The sequence below is a fragment of the Lolium rigidum genome, chromosome 3 (assembly GCF_022539505.1).
Source record: "Lolium rigidum isolate FL_2022 chromosome 3, APGP_CSIRO_Lrig_0.1, whole genome shotgun sequence".
NCBI lineage: Eukaryota > Viridiplantae > Streptophyta > Magnoliopsida > Poales > Poaceae > Lolium > Lolium rigidum.
The window spans coordinates 255,137,844-255,160,449 of NC_061510.1; the positions used below are offsets into that span (position 1 = coordinate 255,137,844).

Below are 22,606 nucleotides of genomic sequence, written 5' to 3' on the forward strand. Positions count from 1 at the left end.
TTCGATTTTTTGAATTTTTTACGGCCGACTTATGCATCGGCCCCCATACTTCAATACCCATCACCAAAGGATGAGACACTTCTACTGCATATCCTCGTGTTTTATCCACCTGTGTGCCCCCCCGAGCCGATTCTGTCAAGAGAATTGATGGTATCGGCTCTGTTGGATAACATGTTGAACCCAGGCGGAATGGATGGAGAGGATAATTTTGGCCGATTGCTCGGAATCGGCCTCCACGTTACTTGCTCGGTGAAGGTCTTGTGAGGTCCCTTCATAAATTTTTGGGGCCGATCACAAGGATCAGCCTCGCCACGTTTGCTTATTGACGTGCTCTTACTACTCGTTTAGGCCGGTAGATAAAACCAGCCCAATCTCTGACTTTACCATGTTGGTGCGCTTGCTGTCGTCCACCTTGAGTGCATCGTGTAATCGTGGAGCACTAAGCTTCATCGGAAGAACGAGCACCATGTTTGTGCCAGCCGATGTTTCATCATTGGCTTTCCTTTGCTTGGGGCGCCACTCCATTTTCCGTGGACGACCCTCTTCATCCAGGGCTCGCTGAATCTTCGCGGCCAGATCAGGCCTTGCCTTCCTCAATGTATGCAAGTATAACCTCTCGGCTTCCTCCAGGCCGCGCAATCGCCGAACCCTGCGTTTCGAGAACGGCTGAGTCCATCGGGGCACCACCTTGGCCGGTGGTACCGTCTTCTTCTTCTTCTTGTCCCTCGTTTTCGAATCCTCGAGATCTTCCCATCGAGGGGACTCAACGCGTTTGCTTTGTGGCGGGAGAGGCCCTAAGCGCTCGAACACGGTACACGTTGGCTGCCTCCTTCTTCTTCCGGTTGCATTCCGGGCAATTGCCGATTGTTGGCAATCGGCTCATTCTTGAATCCCAGCGGTGCTCGAAGAAGGGACAATCCCGAGTGCTCGTCCTCGTCGTCTCGCTCCCTTGCCTTTTCCTTGGCACAACGCTCGTGCTCCTCCTCATCGCGATTATGCCGACGATGTCTTCGGCTTCTCTAGCCGGACGATCTCTTTATCATCATCGCCGGACCGTCGGCGTTGGTCGTACCGACTCATATACTTGTTGAGGAGGTGATCGAGAGAGAGGTCGCTGATATCTTATGTTCTTCACTTCTCCCTCTCGTTACGTAGCGCTTGCCATCTTGGCGGAGCCGATCGCGTGGAGCGGCTTCCTCTTGTATCTTTGCTATGAGAGCAGCTGCCCTCATCTCCATCCTTGCCAGCGTGGTGTCCAGATCCTACCATGTTGATGCTGAACGAAGATCCTGGCTGGCAACCTTCATGGTAAGAATACTCCACCATGTTAACGGCGGGGAAGGGGTGTGTGTCGACCTTCATGGCGTACTGGTTGAAAATTAACCGTCCGTTTTCTATCGCCATTTGGATCTGCTGCCGCCACACCCTGCTGTCGTTGGTGGTGTGGGTGAACGTGTTATGCCACTTGCAGTATGGCTTTCCGTTCAGCTCTTGCACCGTGGGGAACTTGTGGCCTTCGGGTACCTTTATATGCTTCTCCGTGAGTAAGAGATCAAAAATCTGCTCCGTCTTGGTCACGTCGAAGTCGAACCCTTTTGGAGGGCCTTGTGGCTTCACCCATTTGCGGGTCACGGGGCCCGTCGCTCGAGTCCATTCAGCCACTGCTATCTCTCGATCTCCCGCAGCACCTTCATCCTCGTCCGCCTCAACCGGGGTCACCGCGCGCTTGAATTTGTCCCGGTAAACATCCGGGTGGCGCTGCTCATATGCCTGACAGCCTTCGCACCATGTGCGCCAATGAAGGGTAGTCTCGCTTGGGAGCCCACGTCCTTAATCGATGATGAGAGACCCACCACCGCCAACTCGATCGCTTCTTTTTCACTTATATGAGCCGAAAAGCATCGGTTCCTAATGGTCCTGAAGCGCTGGACGTATTCCGACACTCGTCTCCCCGCGCTTCCGTCGTACTTGCGCTAGATCGGCAATACCAACATCGGAAGCCTCCGAGTGATACTGCTCATGGAACTGTTCTTCCAATCGCTTCCAAGTCCGAATGGAGTTCGGTGGCAGCGATGTGTACCACCCGAAAGCCGATCCTGTGAGGGACTGTGCGAAGAACCTCACACGCAACTCGTCTGATGCCGAGATCGTGCCCAGCTGTGCCAAATATCGGCTCATATGCTCGATGGAGCTGGAACCATCTCATCCACTAAACTTTGTGAAGTCCGGGAGCCGATATTTGGGTGGTAGCGGGATCAGTTCGTAGTCGTTGGGGTACGGCTTGGTGTAGCCGAACGTCTTCCTTTTCGGCATCATGCCAAACCGATCTTTCGAGATTGCACAAATCTGATCCGCCGTGATGGCTGAAGGTGTCGAACCCCGAAGATTCGCCGGGGTGGCATACTTAACCAGCCATGCTTGCTTTTCCGGTTCCGAGCCAACCGCAGGAGCTGGGCTCCGGAGGTTTGTCGGAGTGGCGTACTTAGCTAGCCACGATTGCTTCTCGGGATCGGCTCCGACGTTCCTCCCGCCGTTCCGCAGGCCCCCGATATTGCAGCCTGGTTCGAGAGTGCCCGGGTGTTGCGGTCCGGTATGTACGCGCACGCGTATCCGTGCGGGATCTCCTTGGGTGCCTCGGGTAGGAATTGGTAGTCACTAGGATCACCACCAATCTTGTAGACGACGTATGCCGATGAGTTCGGCGGTTCCGGTGCTGCCCATGCGAACGGCCGGGGCTGGAGCGGCATCTCTCCCTTGAAAGTCCCCGTAGCTGGTCCCGATGGAGAATACCGGTGGCTCATGATTTCCTCGGACGACGCGCGAGCGACACGCTCCAAAGTGTTCACCGGGCTCTCGGAGTGGCGGTGCAGCGAATGAGCCACCATGTAGTTGATCTCCCCGCCGCAGCGACCTGGTGCGTTCTTCCGACGGGGCGGACAGATCCACTCCATCGAGTGCGCCTTCAGGTGTGAAACCCTTCCACCTGACGCCATGGGAGCGGGTTCGGTGGAAAGAGCCGATGAGTTCGGCTTCGAGGACTGCCTTGATCTCGTGATGCTTTTTCTTGAGTTCATCAGGCAGATCCTCGTTCTTGACCGGAGTGCTTTCCGCCATCCCGGATGTAGATGGCGAGGTAGTGGATGTCGAAGGTGGTCCCACCGGGCGTGCCAGAATGTGTTGACGTCAGAAACCCCCTGGCGGGCAGAGACGGTCAACACGGTAGAGCCGGGAACAACTAGAGCTGCGGCTGGCCCCAGTCCCTCGGAGCGACGGCCCGCAAAGCCTCCCGGTCGCACGTCCGATGCTTATCACAAGGGCGTGCCACCCGACCTATACCCGGTCGGGAAGGTGTGGATGATGCCTCGCTTAGTTTCCTGCATGGCATACACGTAAACATTAAATACGAGCCTCGATCGGCTCTCGGGTTATCTCGTGAATCGGCTCAAAGAGCCGATCCACCCATGATTCGGACGAGGTGTCCGAATATATGGTGGTCCTGCTTGATCAAGATAAAGCTGATTAGATCTACGACGATTTAGGGTTTTCACCGCATAATCGGATCATCCTACTCACGATTGGGCCTCGCGCTCGCGCACGGTGACCGTAAGCCGATCCTAGACAGGGCCTAAAAACCAACACGAGGTTGATCCCCGGAACATCCTTTCTAGGGCTAGCAAACGCCACCCTACACGCCGCTGGATCCTCCAACCCTTTGTAAGGCCTAACTATTGCGGATGTTAAACTAATCCTTGATGAAACAAGGAGCAACCGTAACGGATCGGATCTACTAAACCATGATCAAGCGGGTGCCGCCCCTACACCTAAGATAGGTGTAAGGGCGGCTAGATGTGCAAGGGTCGCATAACGAAAGCATGTAATCCGAGGAACAATGCTAACCCTAACACATCTAAGATAACTACGTTGCTCGCCATCAAAAAGGCTTCGATACGAGCAACGCATGAACAACGTGGGCAGGCTTAGTGCTGCCTAGATCGCAAGATGCGATCTAGGCAGCATGGTGCTTACCGGTAGAAACCCTCGAGACGAAGGAGTTGGCGATGCGCCGAGATTTGTTTATGGTTGAACGTTGGTTGTTGTTTATTCCATAAACCCTAGATACATATTTATAGTCCAGCGGACTTTCTAATGTGGGCGTGCACCAAACCGTGCACGAGTAAGATTCTAACTTCTAAACTAAGATGCGATCTAATATGTTACAAATACATGGGCAAACAAGCCCAACTTGGTATAAAAGGCCGATTCACGTATTTCTTCTATATATATATTCTTCGAGTCCATCTTGATCGCGGCCCACCTCTAACTCGGTCAAATTCTGGTGATAACAAAAATTAAGTTGCTTACTGATGAATCAGGGCAAAACATGTGAAGTGAATTATTAATGAAAGTTAATTAATTGGGGCTGGGAACCCCGTTGTCAGCTCTTTTTGCAAAATTATTGGATAAGCGGACGAAGCCACTAGTCCATTATTGAAAGTCTGCCCAACAAGATTGAAAGATAAAACACCACATACTTCCTCATGAGCTATAAAATATTGACACAAATAAGAGATAATAACTTTTGAATTGTTTAAAGGTAGCACATGAAGTATTTACTTGGAATGGCAGAAAAATACCACATAGTAGGTAGTTATGGTGGACACAAATGGCATAAGTTTTGGCTCAAGGTTTTGGATGCACGAGAAGCATTCCCTCTCAGTGCAAGGCTTTGGCTAGCAAGGTTGTTTGAAGCAACACAAGTATGAACCGGTACAACAAAATTTACATAAGAACATATTGCAAGCATTATAAGACTCTACACTGTCTTCCTTGTTGCTCAAACACTTTTACCAGAAAATATCTAGACCTTAGAGAGACCAATCATGCAAACCAAATTTCAACAAGCTCTACGGTAGTTCTCCACTAATAGGTTTAAACTACATGATGAAAGAGCTTAAATATGATCTACTTGAGAGCTCAAAACAATTGCCAAGTATCAAATTATTCAAGACAATATACCAAGTACCACATGAAGCATTTTCAGTTTCCAACCAAATAGCAATAAGTACAGCAGCTTTCAACTTTTGCCATGAACATTAAAAGTAAAACGAAGAACACCAGTGTTCATATGAAAAAAACGGAGCGTGTCTTTCTCCCACACAAGGAATGCTAGGATCCAATTTTATTCAGAGACACGCTCCGCTTTTTCATTTGAACACTGGTGTTATTCGTTTTACTTTTAATGTTCATGGCAAAAGCAGAAAGCCGCTGCACTTATTGCTATTTGGTTGGAAACAAAAAATGCTTCATGTGGTAGTTGGTATACTGTCTTGAATAATTTGATACTTGGCAATTGTTTTGAGCTCTCAAGTAGAACATGTTTAAGCTCTTGCATCATGTAATTTCTTATGTTCCATGCTAGTTTTATGACAATACCTACATGTTTTATTCACACTTTATAATGTTTTTATGCATTTTCTGGGACTAACCTATTAACAAGATGCCACAGTGCTAGTTCCTGTTTTCTGCTGTTTTTGATTTCAGAAAAGTTGGTTTACAAATATTCTCGGAATTGGACGAAACACAAGCCCACGGCCCTATTTTCCATGGAGTGTTCCAGAAGATCGAAGAAGAGTCGAGGAAGGCCAGCAGGGGCCCATCCCATAGGGCGGCGCGGCAGTGCCCCCCCCCCCCCCGCGCCATGACGTGGGGAGGGATCCCCCTGGCTCCCCCGATGCTACCCATTCGCCTATTTATTCCTTCGTCCCCGAAAGCCCTAGCACCGAGAGCCAAAATACCAGAATAGTTCCAGAGACGCCGCCGCCGTCAACCCTAACTCGGGGGTTCAGAAGATCTCCTCCGGCACCCTGCCGGAGAGGGGAATCATCACCGGAGGGCTCTACATCACCATGCTCGCCTCCGGACTGATGCGTGAGTAGTTCATCCTTGGACTACGGGTCCATAGCAGTAGCTAGATGGTTATCTTCTCCTATTGTGCCATCATGTTTAGATCTTGTGAGCTGCCTATGATGATCAAGATCATCTATTTGTAATGCTACATGTTTTGTTTGTTGGGATCCGATGAATATGGAATACTATGTCAAGTTGATTATTGATCTATCATATATGTTGTTTATGATCTTGCATGCTCTCCGTTGCTAGTAGAGGCTCGGCCAAGTTGATACTTGTAACTCCAAGAGGGGGTATTTATGCTAGATAGTGGGTTCATGCCTCCATTGAATCTGGGACGATGGACGTGAAAGTTCTAAGGTTGTGCATGTGTTGTTGCCACTAGGGATAAAACATCAATGCTTTGTCTAAGGATATTTGTATTGTTTACATTACGCATAGTACTTAATGCAATTGTCTGTTGCTTGCAACTTAATACTGGAAGGGGTGCAGATGCTAACCCGAAGGTGGACTTTTTAGGCATAGATGCATGCTGGATGGCGGTCTATGTTCTTTGTTGTAATGCCCTAAGTAAATCTCATAATAGTCATCATGATATGTATGTGCATTGTTATGCCTTCTCTATTTGTCAATTGCCCAACTGTAATTTGTTTACCCAACATGTTATTTATCTTATTGGAGAGACACCACTAGTGAACTATGGACCCCGGTCCATTCTTTTACATCTGACATACAACCTACTGCAATCATTGTTTTCTGCAAGCAAACATCATTTTCCACACCATATGTTTAATCCTTTGTTTTCAGCAAGCCAGTGAGATTGACAACCTCACTGTTAAGGTGGGGCAAAGTATTTTGATTGTGATGTGCAGGTTCCACGTTGGCGCCGGAATCCCTGGTGTTGCGCCGCACTATACTCCTTCACCAACAACCTTCATGTGATCTTCATCTCCTATTGGTTCAATAACCTTGGTTTCTTACTGAGGGAAAACTCGCTGCTGTACTCATCATACCTTCCTCTTGGGGTTCCCAACGGACGTGTGCTTTACCGTCACAAGCAGGTGACGACGCAGACGTTGCCATCATCTAATCCAGGAAGCCCCCACAACGCCTCCAACGAGGGCTACGCCGCCCCCACCATCGCCTCCACAACGCCGCCAATGATGGTGGCATCCTCACCCGCTTCAGCAGCTGTACCACCGTCTTCCCTTCACCGTCGAAGGTGGATTAGGCCACATCACTACGTGGTCGGCGCCCTGGCCACGCACACATTGTACCAAGGCGCCCGCTCAAGATCCTCCACCGAATTTACGCCTCCGAGCCACAACGGAGGGACATCCCACCGCCACCATCATTCCCCCTCACGAGCTTTGCCCCGCTGGGATCCGGTGGCAGCGGGGGGGGGGGGGAGATGGAGAGGGTGGCGGCTAGGGTTAGGGTGGAGGGGAGGAGCAATTGTATCTCTCTCCCACCTCTCAACCTTATCCTCTTGAGCCCCATCCCCCAACCCTCTCTAGGCCCGAGCCCATGTCTTATTTGGTGGTCGCAGGTGTCGAGCTGGGTGAGGACCCGTCCGTGTATAGTAGTAGGTAATATTTAGTCCTAGGTAACAGTGTGTTTGCATCTATGGTGTTCCAAATACATGGTGGGAGGAAGGTTCCGTATTCGTTTGGCCGAATCCGGTGCTCTCTTGTGGTTCATTTTCTCACTGCAGAGCACCTCAGGATGGAGATAGAGGTGGTGAGGAGGGGAGATACTTGCTACTCTGCCAATAAGGCCTCTACCGGTGACGACTTGAGCATGCTCAGAGGTAACATCATGCTGTGTTCTCATATTCGACGTGGTGGCGAGATGAGGGCGATGTGCTCCGATGCTGTTGTATGCGGTCTTGGGTGGTTGTAGCAAAAATCATTGCTTCCAATTGGAGATCAGCACATGGTGGCCATATTCCCCCCATTCTGGGCGAGGAGGTGGCCTCTTCAGATGTCCTGTTCAACCTCCTATGTGGAGTCCCTGCATGGATTCTCGGCGGAGCCACGCATTCTGTTTTCCCCAAGTGGTATAGTCCCCCGAGGGGATACAGGCGGCCAGTGGTGGAGTTCAAGTTCCGTGGTAGGGAAGAAAACCTGATACCAAACTCATTGCAGTGAGAAGATCTAATAATCAAATTGTATGTATGCAATTAGTATTGCCCATATTGTAGTAGTATGCATATCGTGCAGATTTGACTTATTATTGAATCCATTGTAACTTGTAAGTGATATTTGACTAAGCAAAAATTGTAAAGAACTATGTGAATGGTTAAATCCATATTCTAGAAGTTTCTGTAATTTTTGTTATATAACTTACCACTACAAGGATATTCATTAGATTGTCTTCATTAGAAATCCACGCCAAGATATTTAAGAATATAAAAAAACACACATACACAAATTATACACATACACTATATATTTCATACATTTAGTATAATATCTTTCAATAAGATGTGCCCTCTTTCCATTTTTTTTTGTATTTAAGGAGACTAGCTTCAAGATCTTTTAATACGCAATGTGACAAATAAGCAAAAAAAATCTAATCATGTTATAAATTAACTTTTTAAGTTTAGCAAAATAGAAACAAAATTTTATGTGCTTAACTATGCACAAATAATAGAATACATAGACGATAAAACAATTGTGCCAGAAAATAAGCTATGTATGTAACTATAAAAGTTTAGTATAAATACGCTATGTATGTAATTATAAAATTTTAGTATAAATTAGATTGTGTTCATTAGAAATCCACGCCAAGATATTTAAGAATATAAAAACACACACGCACAAAAATTATACACATACACTATATATTTCACACATTTAGTAGAATATCTTTCAATAAGATGTGCCATCTTTCCATTTTTTGTATTTAAGGAGACTAGGTTCAATATCTTTTTAAATACTCAATGTGACAAAAAAGCAAAAAAAAACAATCTTAATCATGTTATAAGATAACTTTTAACTTTAGCAAAAGAGAAACAAATTTTTATGTGCTTAACTACGTGCAAATAATAGAATACATAGTCGTTAAAACAATTGTGCTAGAAAATAAGCTATGTATGTAACTATAAAAGTTTAGTATAAATAAGCTACGAAGGAAAGGAAATGAACACTTCTCACTCTTATGTATGTTCATTGTTTATGATGCACTGAATAGTTATTTATGATTATTTTTGCAAATAGTTTCATTATTGGCTTTTATGGCATATATTGCGAAATAAATTAACAACTTTATTGACATACAAACAATTCTGAAAGAAATGCATTATCTATATGTGTCTACTCCTTATTCAACTGTAAATGTTACGAACTTTGTTGGAATTGGAAAATTATGCATTCAAACTTCTTTGCTGGAGAAAAACTTTTATTGTTAGGACAGTATATTCACCTACAATGGGAAATAATTTTATTTATAGCTCATTATCGAAATTTACTGATCACCGCGCCTCTCCTGGCCATGTCCAAAGTAAATTCCGTGTTTTTCTTTTTTTCTTTTGGTTGTGGCTGGCTGTTGAAAGATTGGGATTTCGGCGAGAAGTTGTCACGTAATTAAGAAATCGTTGAGTTCATTTTGGACTACTTGATATGTATATGGGTAAGGAAATTACGCCAAGCAGTATAGTCCTATCCTTTTATGGAAATTACTGGCTGACTTTATGATCTCCATACTTGAAATCCGGAGTGTTTGTTATTTGACTTGAGTTTTGCCAAAAATTTCACTTATACTCTCTCCGATCCGAAAAAAATTTGAATGAGCAATTTCGCAAAACAAACCTCTTGTTTCTTACTAGTTAACCCGCACACCCTGTGGTGACGGCCCGCTGACCCGACCCTCACCCGCACCCCACCCTCACCCGTAAACATACCTTCATTTTGAAATGCATCTTTAATACAAATTCATATTTTAAACGAAAATACGTCTTCACGCACAAAATCTTTCCATAAAAAATCAACTTATTGTTTAGGTTGTATAAAAAAAAATTGGTTCTAAAATAAATAAATGGACATGTCGTTTGGGGTGGGCCCATTTTATTTATGCCATCCTTATTTCGACCGACCGAACAGAATCATCAACGTGAGCAGCTAGGCTAGTCCTCCGAACAAACGCAAAGTTAGATCTGTTGCGTAAATGTCTTCTCATCGTATTAGATCGACTGTTATGGCTTTATTTATAAAGCAGTGTGATAACCTATTTTGAGTAGGAAAGGGAGAGGAATAGGACTGTTGGGTGCATATGGATCCTTTATTTTGAAATGCATCTTTAATATAAATTAAAATTTCAAACAAAAATACATCTCACATGCTACGTGGGCACAAAAGTCTTTCTATAAAAATTTGACTTATCGTTTAGGTTATATAAAAAAATTGGTGCTAAAAAATAAATGGACATGTCGTTTGGGGTGGGCACATATCAAAGTTGCATACATTGGTTGATTTTACTTTTTTTACTTACTTAATTAATTATTATTTATCCCGTGTGTGAGCTGATAGATCTGTGGTTATTTCGACCGAACAGAATCATCAACGTCTGCTTCTTTTCTTATCCAAGTCAAACGCGACACAAGCCAGCCCGCCCACATAACGCGGCGGCCGCCGCCGGCGAGGCCACCAAGCACCATCCACTGCTAATCCCACCCCTCCGCCTGCAAAACATTTACTGCTGCCGCCGGAGGCCCAGCTCGCCGGCGCCACCTTCTGCCTTCTCACCGCGGGTAATTTTCCTCCCCGGTCGACCGGTCGTTGCACAGCCATGGAATCAACTGGTCGGATTCAGATTCTACATATTTTCCGGAGTTTCTGCTGCTACTAGTTTCGTGTCTCCCCCATGGATTCGGACTCCCTTCTCCTAATCGGACAACTAGTGAGGCATCTATTCCTATAATTTAAGGGCAGCCAAGACGCCCTCTCTCCCAGCTTCAGATTGCAAGTTCAGTTGGTTGCCACACAAGGAAGCAATTCATCTCCAAAAGGCCCGGTTTTGCAAATTGCTGCTCCAATGGAGACCTGTAGCGTGGCCATGATAGTGAGCTTTGGACGCTTTGGCTTGACAAGTTTGCATAAGCTGCTGGCTCTGTCTCCCGGTTCACTGCAGAAATTCAGAGAGGCCTGTAGCGTAGCCAGGATAATGAGCTTTGGACAGTTTGGATTGACAACATTGCCTAAGCTGCTGGCTCTGTCTCCGGATTCACTGCAGAAATTCAGACAAGGCTCACCACGGATCCCAACTGAGACTCTGTTGCCGGAGCTGCCTCAGGACGTATTGATGGATATCTTTTCCCTCCTGGAGATCCCTGACCTCGTGCGTGCAGCATCTGTTTGCTCCTCCTGGTGCTCCGCATATACCTTCTTACGCAGCCACCCAGAGCTATACAAACGACCACAGACGCCTTGCCTATTCTACACCTCTGAATCTTCTGGTGACAACGTAGCATGTCTCTACAGCCTCGCGGAGAAGAGGGTCTACAACTTAACTCTTCCAGATCCACCCATCCGAAGTAGGTATCTCCTTGGTTCCTCGCATGGTTGGCTAGTCACCGCCGATGACAAATCTGAGCTGCACCTTGTCAATGCCATCACCGCTCAACAGATAGCTCTCCCATCGGTGATCACCCTGGATTATGTAGTGCCAATCTTTGACAATACAGGCACAATTGTTAACTATGAGGTGTGGGAGGCACCAGATGATTCTGACTCAGACACTGAAATGGTTGATCGCGAATTGTTATTCCATGCTCCACCTGACGAGCTTCGTAACGACATCTACAAGAGCGCCTTCGTTTTTCCGGATCCGTCCACAGGAAGCTATATTGTGGTTCTCATCCACGGTCCAGGATGTCAGCTTTCGTTCGCAAGGGTAGGAGATCGTAACTGGACCTTGCTGCCACCGGGTTGGGAATATGAACAGTGCATCTACATGGATGATCTGCTGTATGCATCCACAAGATATGGAAGAATCGATGCTTTTGATCTCACCAGTCCTACCATCACGAGGAATATAATTTCAGATGAGATTGACTACAGCATTGGTGACCACTGGGGGCACCTGTACTTTGTTCAGGGTCCATGTGGTGGTCTGCTGGAAGTTTGCAGGAAATCATCAGGACATTTAGATGCGGGTTATGAGAAGCCTATACGGAAAACTGACAAAATATTGTTACATAAAATTGATATTGCAGCAAAAGGGCTTGTGAAAATAAATGGCTTGCATGATCACGTGTTGTTTCTTGGACGTAGCCAGGCACAGTGCCTTAGTGCTGAAGAGTATCCTCAACTGAAGGCAAACTCCGTCTATTTCACAGATGGTGGGGAATATAATTGGCAGTCTAAGAATATTCCCCGGGATATAGGTATTCTCAATTTGGAAAATGATAGTACGGAAGAAATTGCATCTCCGTTTTGGTGCAGCTGGCCTAGTCCCATATGGATAACACCGAGTCTTACAGTAATGAACATGTCATTGTACAAATAGGTAGTTTTTTTTAAGAAACTGTCATGTACCTTGATTCTGGGATCTTGACCACAATTTACCATTTTTGTGTGGGCAGATGCTATTAAAACGGAGGCATGTTCCGTTTTTCTCTTGTTCATACCTTGTTTGCTATATCTGATGAAAAAAATGTGCTTGAGAACCAAATACTTGGAATGGAAATCTCACATGATTTGTTTTCCTGAATGAAACTGTACAAGAATTCCACTTTGCATTCTGTACATTGCTTTCGTGTTCACCACATCTTCTGACTGAGTATTGTTTGTTTGAGATTTTTTCCCTCATAACCAAGTACAAGCCACATAGTAACCATTCAGTAGAATTGTCTGAGGTTCTCTTCAGTACCAGATATCTTGGTTGCATTGATGTTTTCATTGCTCTTGAATCATTTTTTAATTAGGCTTTTCGCATTAACTAGCCATTGAACAAAACATCACTTTCCCTTAACATTGTTGGCACATGTTAGTGCAATTGCTAATCCCTATCCAAAGATAACTGAAGATCAAAGAACAATGTATATGGTTACACTATTGCTCCTGTGGTACTTCATACAGTTGTTTCATGCTCTTTAGGAAGATGTCCTTAGCCATAAGGGTGCCTCTGGTATGTTAATCCCTCCGCCCTGCACCCCCTCTGAACTCCACAGCTTTTAGTGTAATTATGCTTATCAATGCTAATTGTCTAGATATATTTAGCTGGCATACATTTCTTGCTGATACCAGACAGTTTTATGTTTACCGATACTTGAAGCCAAACAAACAAATTGCATAAGCAAAGCATGTTTATGTCTCAGGTAAAAGTACAAACACACTAAAACAAAGGGCAGTCTTCAATGCCAAAGATGTGACCAAGCATATTTTCTTGCAGAGAATTGGCTGCTAGAAAGTAGATGTGGTTCAGATGACTTTGTGGGACTCTTCTGATCATCCATGGAAGGGCTGCTCTATCCCTTGCAGCAATGTGGACCGTGATGTATTCGTCTCCTGCTCTTCGATTGAAATCGGTGATGGGGGAAGAAGTTTCTGGTTTGACCACTGGCTGTTTGCAGTGGCATCCAAGAATCTGGCTCACTAGATGTTTTTCCCTTGGAAAGATGCAAATATTTTTTCTGTCAAAGAAGCGCTCTAGGACCACAAATGGATGCATGGCCTATCAAGAATTAACTCTTCAAGGCAAGTCTCCCACTTTGTGCAGGGTTGGTCGAAGATTCAGCATGTGAGTGTATGCCTCCCGGTGGCTAGCAAGGCTGGCACTCATCCTATCCTCGGCTTCAACCAGGGTCTAGTAAATGGTGTAGCAGGGGACAGTTTTTCGCATGCTCGTGGGTTAAGGCAGGGGACCCCGGCTTCATTCTGGCGATCGATGTTCTTAATGCTCTGTTCAGTCTGGCAGAGGAAGCAAGGATTTTCTCCTCTCTTGTGAATTGCGTAGTCTGGCACCGCCTTTCGCTGTTTTCCGATGATGTGGTTCTGCTTATCAACGCCTTCCATGGAAGAAGCTACCGCAGCGCTTCAGCTATTGCGTGCCTTTGGCGCGGCGGGGCTCCACTGCAACCTTTCTAAAAGCTCAGTTTCTCCAATCAGATGCGACAATGTTGACCTTCAACCTATCATGGGCGTGTTGTCCTGTCCAGTTGGTCAATTTCCTGCCCAGTACATTGGGCTGCCTCTCTCTGTTACCAGGTTGTCCAAGAGCGATCTTCAGCCGCTGGTAGACAAGGTGGCCGGGCATGTCCCTACTTGGAAAGCTTCCTTGATGAAGAAGAGCGGTAGGTTTGATTCTCTTGGACTCCGCTCTGACGGCTACCTCCATCTACACCATGTTGTCCCTGGATTTACCCCTGCGGTTCTTCAAGTGCATCGACATGCTGCTGAGGGGGTTTCTGGTTAGCCTCCACGGAAGCTCGGAGAGGACAGCGTGTGGTGTCGTGGCAGCGTATGGTTTGGGCATCAAGAACCTGCGTTTGCTGAATCTTGCCCTACACATGAGGTGATAAACCCAGGCAAGCTAGGAGAGGGCATGACCGGCAGCCAAAGCTATGTGTGTTGCGGATGCACTCCAAGACCAGAGATGGACTGCGGAGATCATTGAGGCAATACAAGAGGTGACGTCAATGCATTGATCATACTCACGGCAGAGTGGCAACGATCGACGATGCCCTATGACCTTTGCAGGAAGAATTTCAACTATGGAAGATTACTGGGTTGTGTGGAGGTTAGCGTGGAGTTGGAGCTGGATCGCCTGTTATGTGGCTCCGCGGCTTGTTCTGTAACTAAACTCTGGCATGTGCCATTCTACAGTTTCCCTGTTCCTCGTCACACTATGGAGCAAACAAAAAGAGTTATCTTTGAAAAAAAAGTTTATGCCCGGTACATTCAAACTCTGGAGCAAACAAAAATATTCAGCTACATTCCTTAACAAATTGACGAGACATATATGTTTTTTGCAGTTACCATCAGACGTGCTCTATAATAACAGGAGGAACAACAAGAGTATCTTTGAAAAATAAGGCATGCCCGGTATATATTCAAACTATGGAACAAACAAAAGGATTCAGCTACATTCCTCATAAAATCGACGAGACATTGTTTATATGCAGTTACATCAAACGTGCTATATAACAAGAACGAACGTTAAGTCACCATTGACAGAGTTGAACAAGCAAAAACGTGTTCCTGTGAAACCTATCCATTTACAATTTGTGCAACCCAACTTATTTCTTATGCGCATAAAACTGGTGCATTCCGATCTGCTGTCCGTCCTTGCCGATGACGAAACACCCCTTTTGCGCGCAATGCTTCACACCACCCTTGTGAAATATGCCAACATGTTGAACGATCTGAAAGGATGAAAGGAACAACGGTTATATTACTTCATGATTTTCGTTAGCAATACGATTTGAAAAATTGAGAGAGAAAATAGCTACCTGGTCATCATCATTTCCATATTTGCGCTGCTTGCTCTTCGGGTCAAAGAAGCATATCATACAGAGTGTCACCTTTTTGTTCTTAAGGTTTCGATTTTCTTGCCAGTACCTCAAGTGGAAAATTTCTTCCTCCTACAATTTTTTGCAGTTTACAATTAATTATCAACATTTAGTGTCCAAACACTCTATCAACAAGTTGAAAAACGTCAAACAGAATGTGCTAAAAACACTAAATGGTCTTGAATTGATGTTTTCATTGCTCTTAAATCATTTGCTTAATTGGGCTTTTTAGCATGACTAGCCATTGAACACAACAAATAACCCTAAAGTCTAAACATTGTTGGCACATGATGTTAGTACAATTGCTAATCCCTATCCAATGATAACTAAAGATCGAATAACAATGTATGTGGTTACACTTTTGCTCTGTTTCATGCTCACTGGTGAAGATGTACTTAGCCATTAAGTGTGGCTCTGGTATGTTAACATTATTTTCACAATGCTTGATGTGTGCAAATACTAAGATATCGTAACATACTTCAAAAGGAACTAGAGTACTTGTTTCATCAATTGTTCATTTGGATCATCCCTGAATGTCACTTAGTTATGTCCTTACTCCATTTGCCTCAAATATCAGATGATGGGTTTCACCTGCTAACAGTTGACTAATTTGCTATTTTATTAATTCCTTAACCAGTGTCCTTCTGACATGCAACACTAGATTGCTGTTATGCAATGTGGCTCACTTGTTAGCAAAATTTAGGTAAGCTAAAAATTCTAGGTGTTCCGCATGATATATGACTTTGAACACTCGGAGACAGTTCCTTCTGCTCTGTTTTATGGTTACGAGATTTGAAGCCAGCCAAAGAAATGGCAAGCAAACAAATGGCATAAGCAAAGATGTGACCAAAAAGATTAATGATCAATTGATCATACCTCAGGCTGAGGCTGAGGCCGAGGAGTGCAGGATGGCCCGGCCGATGCAGGCGAGGCGGACGTGGCAGAAGACGGCGCGTCCTTGGCGCGGCCGTTGGAGTCGGTGGCGGCATTGAGAGCGCCATCCCGTGGCGAGGCGGCGAAGACGGTCTGCACCTTGTCCTTGGCGTCGCAGGCACGGTGGAGGGCGTGGTGGCCGGGGTCGGTGGCGCGTCCCGCCTTGGCGCGGCCGTTGGAGTCGGCGGCGGCCTTGAGGGTGCGGGCGGCGTTGGGAGCGCGGTCCGGTGGCGACGCGTTCTTGGCGGTGTTGGAGGCGCGGGCGCGGTCCAGGGCGCGGTGGCCGGGATTGGTGGCGCGTCCCGCCTTGGTCGACGTGGAGGCGAAGGACTTGGCAATGGCGGCCTCGTCGAGGACGGCCGCCTTGTCGGCTTCTTTGGCCGCGGCTTTGGCCGTCTTCTTGGCGGCCTTCTTGGCCTTCTTGGCCTTGTTGGCCGCCGCTGCATTGTCGGCGTCCCTCTTCTCCTTCTTCTCCCGCTTCTTGGCCTTCTTGGCCGCCTTCTTGGCCGTCTTCATTTGCTCCTCCTCCGCCTTCTTGTCCGCCTTCATTTTCTCCTCCTCCTCCTCCTCCTGCTTGTCCCCGGCCGCCGCCGCCGTTCTTGGCTGGCCGCGCTCAGGCGCAGGCGCAAACCCAGCACCGCAGGCGCGCAAGAAGCGCACGAGCCAGGCCCGGAAAGCGGCGAAGTCGCACGCTCTCCGGACAAGGTCGATAAGCCGCAGCGGCTGCGGCGGCGCTGGAGCGTGCTCCATGTCGACGGGCGGTGGCGGGCGCAGGCGTTGAGCTGGCAGAGCGAGGTGGCGGTTCGTTGGTGCGGGCGGGCGGAGGAAGGAAAGGGGGGAAAAATAACGGCTTAAATAAGGAACCGATTCGATTCGATTTCTTTTATTTTGTTTTTCTTTTTTTCCTTTATTTCCTCGTCGTCTCTTCGAGCTCCGGCCGGCGACCGGCTCCGGCTCGTGTCGCCGCCGTGTCTTTCCATCAACACGTCGCTTGGTCGCTCGGTCGTGTTCCGACCCGACCCGACCCGACCCGACCCAACCCACAAAACCAAAACCAAAACCAAAAACCCTATCCATCCCCTCTCTCAGCTCACCCTCCTTCCGCCGCCGGCGACGAGCTGCGCGCTGCCGTGAGGTCCAGCACGCCGCCCGCCTGCCTATTCACCGGCGCGCAGCCGACCACAACCTAAGCTTCGCCCATATCTTCTCCCTCGATTCGCCGCCGCCGCGATGCAGCTCTCCTCCCTTGGTCGCCCCCACGGCAAACCCTGGGTTCGCCGGCGCGGCCGCCTCCTAACGTCGTCTACGACCCCGCTCCGATCTCCGGTACCATCGCTACTCCAGCCCGACGCCTGCCTGCGACCACCTCCAGGCTCCCCTGCTCGCCTCCCCTCAATGTCCCCGCACGGTCTGCTCGGCTGCTCCAGATCGCCAGTGTGGTGGTGCTGCTTCTGCTGCTCCACTACTACTACTACCTCGGCTACCTCCATGACGGTCAGGTACAACTTCGGTTCCCCCATGCCCTCTGTGTTGATCCGGCCACTGTGCCGTGCCCACTTCTTGTTCTAGGTCTCTGCTGGTTCATGTTAGTTCTACCATGATAGAATTATTATAAGCAGCTTAGGTTGTGCTGATGTTCATACACCAACCTCCGTGCTGCCTGGACGTCTCGCGCCGCAGCTCAACTGCGACGTAATCGCTCGCACATGGCCCCAACTCCACCGCCACTTCAGCCGAATGTGTGTGACGACCACGGCTGCGCGTGCGACCTCACACAGTCTCTGCATTGTCCAGTGTCCCAGCAGCGACCGCAACACATGACTCTGCTCCATGTTGCCGACCACCCGTTCGACTGAAAGGAAGCTCACAAGGCAATATCACCCAGCGTGCCATTTGTTGCCTATCGGGCTACTCACATAACCTCATCATGCCTACTGACTAGCATTGCAGGTTTTTGCGATTTCTTTTTACCTTCTAGATACTTATGCCTGCCAGGCTATGAGGAGGTCGGTGGTGGCGTGCCGGATGGAGCAGGAGACGAACCGCTTCGGCGGTGGCGGCGGGTGGGGGAAGACGATGAGGATGCGGTCGCCGCGACCAGTCTGGGGGAGATGGAGATCGGGCACCCCCGTCGACCGCTTCGACGGCTTCCTCGACCTCCCTGTCGAGTTCGAGGTGGAGATGCCTCCCCGCGTCCTCAGCGCCAGGTACCTTTCCTTCCACTCACCCATGAGATCTCTGATGCAAAAGCTTCGATTGTTCAAGAGGAATTTCAATTTTTGTAGCTTCTGCAAATTGTGCTGAATTGTCTCCGGTGAATGTCTCCGATGAAGCAGCTCATGAGTTCTTGGCCGCTTGCTTGATGTTCGATCTGAGAACATATGTTGCACAGTGGAGACTATAGATCCTTTCTCGCTCTCAACTGAAACCTGGCAGCTGCTACAAAAACTCGGGTGCAAGTGTACTGTCTAAAACTGAGCTATAACACAAATACTTTCAGTTGACAAGTATATTTCTGTTGGATACACTATAAGGCATGAAAATCTCACTCAAGAGATGACACAGAATTAGATCACACAAGTACGACCTGAAGCTGAGCTATCTCTTTTGAGAGCAATGAATAGACCATTATCTCTCTTTTGAGAGCAATGAATACACCGGCATCTTTCAGCTATTTTGTTAAAATGACTCCTCTTTCTGAATACGCATACATGCCTTCCCCATTTATGCGTTTCTTGTTGCTGGATTTGAGGCTCTAATCAGGCTTGTTTCCAGGCTGGAAGCACCAAAACAGGAAGAGGTGGTGATTCAGAAGGTCAATCCGCAAGTGGCAACTAAGAAGGTAACTCAGTGCTCTGCTCCTTTGTAGTTCAATGAAACTTGCCGAGAAAGATGTTTGTTTCTTCCTAGACACAAAATGATCTGAGAATCTTGTTGCATTGTTTCTTCCTAGACACAAAATGATCTGGAAAGATGCTTGTTTCTTCCTATATCGTGTCACCCTGTAATATACTTGAATAGAAAACACACTTTTCTGTGGAGAAAAGAGAGGGGGGAAATTGGGAAAGCATGCTAAACCATCTGAATTGGGGAAGGTTCTTCTCATCCCAGTGATGAGAATCATCTTCTCTGAAACCAATCCTTTGCATCTTGCACAACCTATGCTAAGCTACAAGAAGCATCCATCTGTCACTGCATGCGTTAGTTTTTCCTTGCATACAGGCTTCTTGCATTGCGCATCAAACTGGTCGGTTGTGAACCAACAATTTTTCTTTAACTAATACCATAGCTGGATTTGCTGTAAGACCCATATTGCCTATTCTGTTATTAATAGCTGGCAGTGATCGCTTCAACATGTAGGTCGACCTATGTATGGGAGCAATCCAGAGACAAGAAAACAACCAACAACCAGCATATAATAAGATTGATACACCTTGTGATTACTTGTTGCTTTCTTTGTACAGAATATAATGAATATTAATGGACACCAATTCAGACCATAAATATACAATTGCTTAATGTCATATATAATACATAGGACACAGTTACAACTTACAACACATAAGACATAATTACATAGGCTGCCTCCACTCGTGTATCTCATGCTGGGATGGTAGTTTCACAACAATCTCTTGATTTAAACTGCTGATTCAATGTCTTTTAGAGATGAGGTCTGATGGGTCGTCCAACCATGTCGCATACAAACTTCCTGGAATTATTGTCTCATTATCCACAATGACTCGAGGGCCTGTCCGGCGTGCTTTTATCTTTATATTGCGCTCCTTCATCTTGTTATCCTTTTTCTGTTCCTCCTCTTGCTTGTTCAATGAATCCAATGCCGCCTCATGATTTGCTATAATCTCCAAGCTTTTCCGGTAGTATGTACCGTCAAATGCTAGAATCATTGGTAGATTTCCCTCTCTTTGTAGCTTCACTTTTCCCATATGTTTTATGTCGTATGTGTTATCTCCTTCAACTCTCTTTGTATGCTTTCAATGCGATGTATGTTGCGAATCTGTGACTATCAGGTAGCTCTCTACGTTGTGCATGTGCAGCAGGTATTTCTACATCTTCGGCTTCAGGCATTTCTACATCTTCGGCTTCAGGCATTTCTACATCTTCAGCTTCAGGCATTTCCACATCTTCGGCTTCGAGTATTTGTACATCTTCAGCTTCAGGCATTTCCACATCTTCGGCTATAGGCATTTCTACATCTTCTTCTTCTTCCTCATGCGGACTAAAGTTAAGGTCCAAATAAATCACCACTTGTGGAGGCAAGTTGAGATCGAGGTCCATCTCCTCTTATCGTACCTACACCAAAAGGAACAAAAAGTATCAGTAATGCATCAAAAGGAACCAAAAGTATCAGTAGTGCTGAGATTTATTTTATGGAAGGATGACCTCTGAATATGTAAATTTGCAACTGTGTGACCTCTATAACAGAAGAAAATGCATGTAAAGTTTTTATGCTCTGTGTATTCAGTTTATTTTAGCTTCCTATTATATGGCATGCGTAGAATGTTGGACAGTAGGTTTAAGCTGCATATATATTGTCTCTTAATGCTTCATATGAATGTGCAAGTGTGTGTTCCTTGATTTCTATACTGACAAAGGAACAATGCATATTTTCAGCTTCACAGTGGGAGCTGGAGGGGAAGATGCAAGTAATGGCAAATCTGCAATTGGCGGTGACAGCTGCTACTAGTGCTCTGGTTCCATCTATAACTTTGTATATGACCAGATATACATGCTGATCAACAAGGTAGAGCAAGGTATATGTCTTCCTTTTTGCATTTTGCGGTTTTGCCCCGGAAGAGGTTTGATGAAATCATGATGAGTAATAATATTCCAAGATCACCATTCTCAGACTTAACTCTATGCATCAATGGTCCTGACAAAGTTACTGGCCACCCTATGCATCAACTTTCCTCTGATATGTGTGACAGAATTGGGAGCCAAATCAGGGAGTTAACAGTTTCTCAACCAGTTCAATCACTGCAGAAATAGAAATTTAGGAAACTGTTGTTTGTGTCTCTACTCAATGCTAAATTTCGCAAATCATCATCCATGGTGCATGACTCTTTACAGTTTCTCTAGCATTTCTTCTTCCGAATCAGGGACTGCGCCTGGAGTAGCACGAGGACGCCGTCTGCGCCTAGGATCACACTCTAGGATTTGCAGGGAGATGCTTGTGTTCACTGTAGAAAATGCAGTTAACTGAACACAAATCTTTGCTTGTGCTGTCAGTGAACACAATTTTTTTGCTTGTGCTGTCAGTGAACAAACTCAAATTGTGGGAATCTATCTTGCAAATTGTCATTTGGCAGATTGTGTGGATTTCACGTTTCATTATTGAGCTGCAACATCTATCTTACAAAGTATGTGCAGTCCTAATAATTATCATGTCGCAGGATGGAAGCATCGAGCAAACCTTCCAAGGAACCAGCAGGGCATGTGGCGAGCGGCTGTGCTCCCTGGAGCCGCAGGTGCTTCTGCACGAGTGCTCCAGTGTTGGCTACGTACGTCTGCACGCTGCCGATGTCCAGCATGATGCCCGGATCACGTCGTGGAGGCCCTGCGTCGGAGGCCCCGCCTCTTCTACTCTGGATTTCACGGGGGTACAGGCTCACCGTCGACGTCGAGCGCGCGAGCACAGCTCCGGCGCGGGACAGGGACGGAGCTCCGGCGTGGGAAGGGAATGTCGGCTTCCTTTGCTCCTGGAGGCCCCACCTCCTCTGGTACTGGAGCGGTCGCGGACGGCTGGCGGGGTGCGGCTCACCTTCGACGTCGAGCGCGCGAGCCCAGCTCCGGTGCGGCGCCGGACGGGGACGGAGCTCCGGTGCGGGACTGTGATGTCGAGATCTCGATTGATTTTGATTTTGAGGACCACAGCTAAGAAGAATTGAAATCGCAAAATGACAACTGTGCATGGGCCGAGTCATCTAAATCGGGCCGGAGGGAGTACTGTTTTTTTCTTCTTGCAGTGAATTTTCTGTTAAAAGCGGTAAGCAAACTGGAGCAGTCCCCTGGAACCAAACGTGATGAAGTAACAGACCAGTTGATGTTTAAAAGGAACAGTCTGTTTCTATCTTCATAGCCTTGCCCTCGAGGCTGCCTCTTTCTTTCCCCAACCGTGTGATGGACCCACTCTACCGACATTGGAAGGCCGAGCTTAGAGCATCTCCAGTCGTGTCCCCCAAACCGCGCCGGATTGAGCGTTTTGGGACGTGTTTTGTTCGTGCCGCCTTTGGGGGA

General features: G+C 47.0%; 2 protein-coding genes across 15 annotated transcripts; both read left to right on the forward strand.

The window, feature by feature from the left end:
• Window positions 1–10,587: 10,587 nt before the first annotated feature.
• On the forward strand, window positions 10,588–12,618 carry LOC124703309 (F-box protein At5g25290-like). The gene has a single exon (XM_047235532.1). The coding sequence runs from the start codon at window positions 10,942–10,944 to the stop codon at window positions 12,412–12,414; it is 1,473 nt and encodes a 490-aa protein (XP_047091488.1). The 5' UTR covers window positions 10,588–10,941; the 3' UTR covers window positions 12,415–12,618.
• A 4,668-nt stretch (window positions 12,619–17,286) lies between these two features.
• LOC124703310 lies at window positions 17,287–22,103 on the forward strand. 14 transcript variants are annotated; one of them, XR_007003041.1, is made up of 6 exons: window positions 17,287–18,558; window positions 18,637–18,812; window positions 19,127–19,193; window positions 19,712–20,641; window positions 20,984–21,123; window positions 21,763–22,103. XR_007003041.1 is itself a non-coding variant. In XM_047235533.1 (4 exons), the coding sequence occupies exons 1-4, from the start codon at window positions 18,350–18,352 to the stop codon at window positions 21,017–21,019; spliced, it is 435 nt and encodes a 144-aa protein (XP_047091489.1). In that variant the 5' UTR covers window positions 17,287–18,349; the 3' UTR covers window positions 21,020–22,103. The 14 variants fall into 14 exon arrangements, 1 of the variants encoding a protein (XP_047091489.1); XR_007003042.1 differs by having other exon boundaries at window positions 20,407–20,641; XR_007003043.1 differs by having other exon boundaries at window positions 20,410–20,641.
• Window positions 22,104–22,606: the final 503 nt, after the last annotated feature.